Genomic DNA, 6,311 nt, shown 5'->3' on the forward strand with positions numbered 1-6,311 from the left:
CGGGCAACGACCTAGCTTTAGCGCAATAATGTATTTGATTCATGTCATGGAGGTTCGGCTATAATTTTATGTTGGTTGCCGAAGACCTAACACAACCCTCCTCCTTTATCCGGGCTTGCCGGCTATGTACCACAAGTGTAACATAGGCGGAGTTGGATAAATGAATAAATAAAATAACAAAAAAGAAAAAGAATACGAGTACTCTTGTGTGTTCTCTAGATGACGTTTCAAACTATTGTTATTATTTATATATATACATTTTAAAAGAGAATATATATATAATAATAATAATAATAATAATAATAAAAAAATGAATAAATATACGTTTATATATATTCCTTTTATTATTATAAACAACAAAATTTTTTCACTTTTAATCACCGTATGATTTCAAGTGAAAATTTTTGGGGAGGGCATTATATTAGACAAAATATGATTTTTATAAAAAAATTATAAAAGAAATAATTAGTTACATGGTGATGTCTCCATATATAATATTTATATTTATTTTAATTAAATTAGATCATTTGACAGTTTGGTTATTTATTTGAATTTTGAAATTGACATCAAGCAAGAAGTGCGAAAATAGTTACGGAGCAATTCAAATTTTTCACAAGTGGTGTACAAAAGTAAATGTCAGCTGATATTAGATTAGTCTATAAATAGAACTTTAGAAACATATTGTAGGGAGTTCAGTTTTTCTTGAAAAATATTTAGAAACCCAAAACGCTCTCAGCCTCTTGGCATCACAGCGTAAAATTGGGAATCTTAAGTAATTCCTCTGAATCAAACACTTGTAATTTATTTCTTTTCGGTATTTATTAATAAAATTTCTCGATTTTTGCTTGTTCTTCTCTTTTACGATTATGTCTCTTTCTTTTTCTTCTCTTTAATTTTTCGTTTGTTTTAATTTCTGCGATTTACTTTGTCTCCAACACCTTGCATTTCTTTGTTTATTTCTTACTCTCAATTCTTCTTAATTCTTATTGACGATACAATTGCGACATTGAGTTATCCACATTTTCTTTTGAACATTAACAAAAATTTGAATAAAATAAATGGTTCCTTAAATTCATAAAATTATCTAATTTAGTCTTCGAGGTTCTCATTTCACTATAGTAATTTTCTAAGTTGAGTTTTGAATACTATAATAGTCTTTGGACATGTTTTTAGTGATGACTCAACTATGTCAATGCTGACGTAATCATTGTGTATCCCGCTGGAATGTACGAAAACGATGTCGTTTTGGTTTGGTACCTGTTGTAGACCCAAACGACGTCATGTGTTAAACTTATGCTCAAAAACGGTTTGTGTACAAACACAAACACTCGTCCATCTTCGTCACTTTCACTCTTTTTCTTCTACTTTTCTTCATGAATGACGCCACTCTAGGGTTGAGTTTTTGGAGTTCTTTACTTTGCGACTACCTCATTTACATCGCCGGACTGTGCTAGATCATCTCACCCTCCCGTGGACACTAGCGATTTCGCCATTATCGTCCATAATGAACGTATGTATTTTTTTTCTGAAAAAAAAAAAGTGCAATGAGGTGATAATTCTTCGTTATAATTGCAATGTGAATGTCGCTCGATATTCCATTTTGTTATTGCTGTAGTTGCTAAAGTTTTTTATTTTTCTGGTATGTTGGGATTCAGCCTCTGTTTTTTTTTTAAATAGAACAGGGGTGGGTTAATAGAGTGACATATGGCTGATAAAGATGGTGTCTAGAATTTGGGATGTTGTTATATTTCTTTGTTACTGAATTTTGAAGTAATGTATGCGGTATTTTTTTTATATGGAGGAACTATTGGACATTATGTATCATTATGATAGCAATTTTAAAAAAATGAAGAGGTTAGGGTTCTTGTCTAGTAGCCACTAGATGGTGAGCAGATAGAAGAAGAAGAAGAATGAGAAGAAAGGAGGAAGAACCAGAAGTTAATGTTCATTGGGAGGGGGCAAAGAGGGTTAGGATTAAAAAGAAGGGAGATATCAAATCGGATACAAATTGCACTTTGGTCTGTTAAGTTAGCCGTGCATGCTCCACCGTGGATAGCCAGTTAGCCACATCAGTAGCTGAGTCATCATCAGAAAGATTTCTAAGGACTATTATGGTACTCGGAGTTGATTTTTTGAAAGACTACAATGGTAAAATTCATACATGATAATCTAATTTTAGATTGTCTAGACAATTTATATTATCTTATTTGGCTAAATTAATTTATTTCTGATAATCTAGATTTAACATGTAACTTTGACGTATTAAAAATAATAAAATTTACATTTATAATCTAATAATCTTCAATGGCTTTCAAAAAGAATAAGCACGGAGAAACATAAAAGAAATATTTTTACTAATATTTTGTTAATCATTGTTCAACAAAGTTCAACATAACCAATTCCAGTGAAATACTACTGCTAAATTCTAATAGTTGCCAAATAGTAAAATGGTCTTAATCACACCATTTAAATGAGATATGGTGGACCCAAAAACCCCATTTAGAAATAGCACTAATAACATGTGTGCTTTAATGAAGTACCTTACCATAGAAACTAAACCAAAATGTAGTTACAAACTTATCTAACCTCGAACTCGAAGAGATGAGAATTCAACAAAAGCAAAACTAAAAGGTTTCTTGAAAGAGAATAGCTTCTCTTTAAATTCTTCAATGGCATTAAAATTGCCTAACCAGGAAGGAACAGAGAAACTCATCCTCTTCAGGACCAAACCATTTTCCATCACAAATTTAGCTAACCACAACTCATGCTCAAGTCCATGTACTTCTCCAAATTTCACAACCTCCAAGGTATTTTGCAAACACTCAGGCACATCAGCAGAGCTAAAAAGCTCTTTGTCAAATTTAGATTTTAGTCCCTGATGATGATCAATCATTAAACAAAGTCCAGATGAGAATCAAAGTAAAATTGATAAACCAAACATTTTCTCAAATTGATAAAATCTATTATTTAGGGGCTGCATAATCACTGTGATACTTATATGAGTATAGAATAGTGTCTTTAATTTTAATTAAAATAATTATCAACCTTTAAAATTAAAGTCTTGAGAATTGGTGACTTGAGAAGTATGCCTAACAAAATTTCACCAGCAACTAAGCCAAGCTCCAGATGCTTCAACATTCCAAATGAAGGAAATTTTGGCCCTGTTGATGGTGGCAAAACCTGCATGACAAATAAAGAATCTCAATTTGTATGAAACTTATGATATAAAAATAAGATGGAATAATAAATCTGTCTAGAAACAAACAAATGTATAAAAGCATATATTTCTCATAATGCTAGCAAGCTGAATTAATACTCATGCACGTTACTATTTTATAAATAATAACATAATTGATTTCTAATTAATCAGTAAAGTGTTACTATCTAGTATCTAATACAATTGGTATAGGAAACTACAATTTGATATCAGGAAGTTCTCAATTGAAGCATATTTTATTGCTTGTTTGGTTTTATGGTATCAATCATAAACTCCCATTTAGAGTAGGTGACATGATTCTTAAACTAATTTTGTTTTGATTAATTTCAATCAAACATTTGCATCTAAACCCCTGCTTGAGAAGTGTAAAGAGGCCATAAAATGTAGCTCTATTTTGGAAAACTAGTTTCATGGTAAGTTTCAAATGCATGATACTTATTAACCAAAATCAATTGCAAGTTTCTTAACATAAAATCTAATACAAAACAAGCTTTTGCTCCAGCTCATGTTCACAAAATCAATTCCAAACAAAACAATATTTTACAAAAGAAACTACAAAGATATACTATATAACATGCAATATGGCCTTCATGTCAAGTTGTCAACACTAAGTTAAAAGAGGTTTTTGAGAAGAAGCCTACCTCAGAACCCTCAAATTTGATATACTTCACTTGATTTAATTGTTTGAGAAGTAGAAAAGCATGAAGTCCTGTTTGTGTGTCCTTCTCACATTTCCACAGAGTGATATCAGCAAAAGCATTATGAGCAGACAGTGGATCTACCAGTGTAATACACTGTGATATAAAACCATAAGCACAGTATCTGAATCTTTTCAAATGTGAAGCAGAAACATAGATCGGACAGCTACTTGGCTTATAAGATGCAGATTCAGCTTCTTGTTTCATGAAAAAGCTTTCAAGTAGAGGCACTTTGAAAGTAACACGAATTGCATGTAACCAAGTGCAGTTCACTACCTCAAAATTTTGAAGAACTGGGAAATCAAAAGTCAAATCCTTTGAATATTTGTAGTCAAGGTTGAATCTAATCCCAACCAACTTCAATGATTTTAGGCATCCCAAGGAAACATAATTGGTTGGAACTTTTATGGCAGCAAAAATGTGCATATTAAGCACCAATTCTTCCAACAACTTGGAGTCAACAAGGGAAAGAGTGGTAAGAGAGGAAAAGGGGAGCTCCATTTGAGAATTGATGGTAAGGTTTTTCAAGTTCCTATTTAAAGCATTAGAGATCCAACTGTTAAGAAGAGACACATCATATTTGTTATTATTGTGACCAATTTGAAAGATTGAAGGAATCCAAGGTTGGTGATTTGGTAAGAAGAAGTGTCCTATACACAAAGTTCATAAAATGTAGTTTCCCTCCAACCTTTTTCTTGGGAGAAAAGTAAACACTGTCATCTAAATTCAAATTAGTGATGAGTATCCAAAGGTGATTCCATTTCTTTGACAGCACGCTTGTTCGGACAGCATCTTTGGCGGGAAGAAGAGACAGTATCCGACTTATGAGGACCTCAGGTAGGTTGCTGATCATGTCTTCATCTTCATTCAGCTTCTGTCTCTTCCGAAATGGTTTATGTTCATGAGTGGTAGATGATCCAAACATACTGTCTGCAATAACTTCCTACAAGTAAATTACAATTTACAAGTTGGTTATTGCACTATCAATCACTACACCTAACAAAAGCTTTACAAGATTCATCCTTTTTTTTTATAAAAAAAAAAAAAAAAGAAGCAAACTTTCATTTGATCATGATAAATAACATTTCTATTCATTTCAACTTTCAAGTTCTAGGGTAAGAGAACAATCTCAACTGTTTTATCAACTCCTTTGCAGACACATATCCAATTAAAAAAGGAAAAAAAAAAAAGGAAACAGAGCAGAAAAATAGACATAACTTTGAAAAAATAACTTTGCCCTAATCTTATTTTTTAAAGAACTACCTCTGCCGTAATCTCTCGTCAGGTGTCTACGTTTGAAATAAGTAATAACTAATAAAAGCATAAAGATTAGAAGAAAAAACTATATAATGTGATGAAAGGGACAGAACCTGAAACAAAAGTCTCTAAAAAGTAGATTATGACAGAAAGACAATCTTGCAATGACTAAAAAACAAGAAAGAAAGAAAGAACTCACCTTTGAGTAACAAGATATAAATTCAGGGGAAGTTCTTTCTTTTCTTCAAGTATCTAGTATTCACCAGAAGTCATAATGTTGAGAAAATCAAAGTTATGAGAGCGATCTCTTGAGGTGTAATAGTTAAGCAGTAACGGTGTTTGTGCTTGAGGGTCTAAATAGGATAATCCATGATCCATTATGAGCTATGGCACTAAAGCACTCTCGCGCCATTTTTTCATTTCCCTTCCCGCCACCCATTCCCTCTTTCTCTTTGTCTTTCCAACTGCCCATTACTACTTTTATTTTTTTATTGTTTTCAGGGTGTATTTTGGAGATTTTTTGTTTAGGTTTGTTTTTTCTTTTTGTTTAAAAGAGTTGCACCCAAATGGTAAACTATTAAAATGTATTATTGTTAGGTTTAGATAAACTTTTTGTCATTGTTAACAAATTATGATAGGTGCATTTTAGAAGTTAGAAGAATACTATAGACCAATTTAGTTGACCAAAAAATTTGTACATATATCATTACTTTTGATTTTTGCAAGATATTTTTAGGTCTTTAATTTATAAAATTCAAAAGTTAAAATTGTATCTTTATGATTTTATATCTGTAGTTTTTCATGTTATATCCAACATTAATCCATGTCACAAGTTAAAATTTTTTTGTGCTTTTTTCTGTTTAAATGATATTTAGATGTCACTATATTTGTTCTTAAATTGTTGATTTGTAAGTCGCTCACTTTTTTTATTGAACTTTTGTGAGTTTGAAGTATTTAAAAAAAAAGTCAGAAGTTAGTTAATTACTATTTAATAACATAGGTTACAAGAACTAAAATTAGAAAGAAAGAAAAAAGACACCTACTCAAATAAAAATGTTAAAAATATTTTTTTATAAAGACTAAAGAGCCTTATATTAAAAGTGTGTTTTATTTGTTTGGCCATATTTTGAAAAAAGATA

The 6,311-nt window shown here is 31.2% G+C and overlaps 1 protein-coding gene across 1 annotated transcript; it reads right to left on the reverse strand.

The window, feature by feature from the left end:
* Positions 1 to 2,405: 2,405 nt before the first annotated feature.
* LOC112768972 (F-box/FBD/LRR-repeat protein At3g14710) lies at positions 2,406 to 5,663 on the reverse strand. Its single transcript, XM_025813354.3, has 4 exons — positions 5,372 to 5,663; positions 3,859 to 4,858; positions 3,046 to 3,180; positions 2,406 to 2,875 (listed from the first exon to the last, which is right to left on the reverse strand). The coding sequence occupies exons 2-4, from the start codon at positions 4,414 to 4,416 to the stop codon at positions 2,582 to 2,584; spliced, it is 987 nt and encodes a 328-aa protein (XP_025669139.1). The 5' UTR covers positions 4,417 to 4,858; positions 5,372 to 5,663; the 3' UTR covers positions 2,406 to 2,581.
* Positions 5,664 to 6,311: the final 648 nt, after the last annotated feature.

The sequence above is a fragment of the Arachis hypogaea genome, chromosome 18 (assembly GCF_003086295.3).
Source record: "Arachis hypogaea cultivar Tifrunner chromosome 18, arahy.Tifrunner.gnm2.J5K5, whole genome shotgun sequence".
NCBI lineage: Eukaryota > Viridiplantae > Streptophyta > Magnoliopsida > Fabales > Fabaceae > Arachis > Arachis hypogaea.

Coding starts and splice junctions, on each gene's coding strand:
- LOC112768972 (XM_025813354.3), bottom strand. CDS start 4,416: ATGGAGCTCCCCTTTTCCTCTCTTACCACTCTTTCCCTTGTTGACTCC. Junction 3,181..3,858: donor TCAAATTTGAGGGTTCTGAG/GTAGGCTTCTTC, acceptor TTTGTCATGCAG/GTTTTGCCACCATCAACAGG. Junction 2,876..3,045: donor TCAAGACTTTAATTTTAAAG/GTTGATAATTAT, acceptor GATCATCATCAG/GGACTAAAATCTAAATTTGA.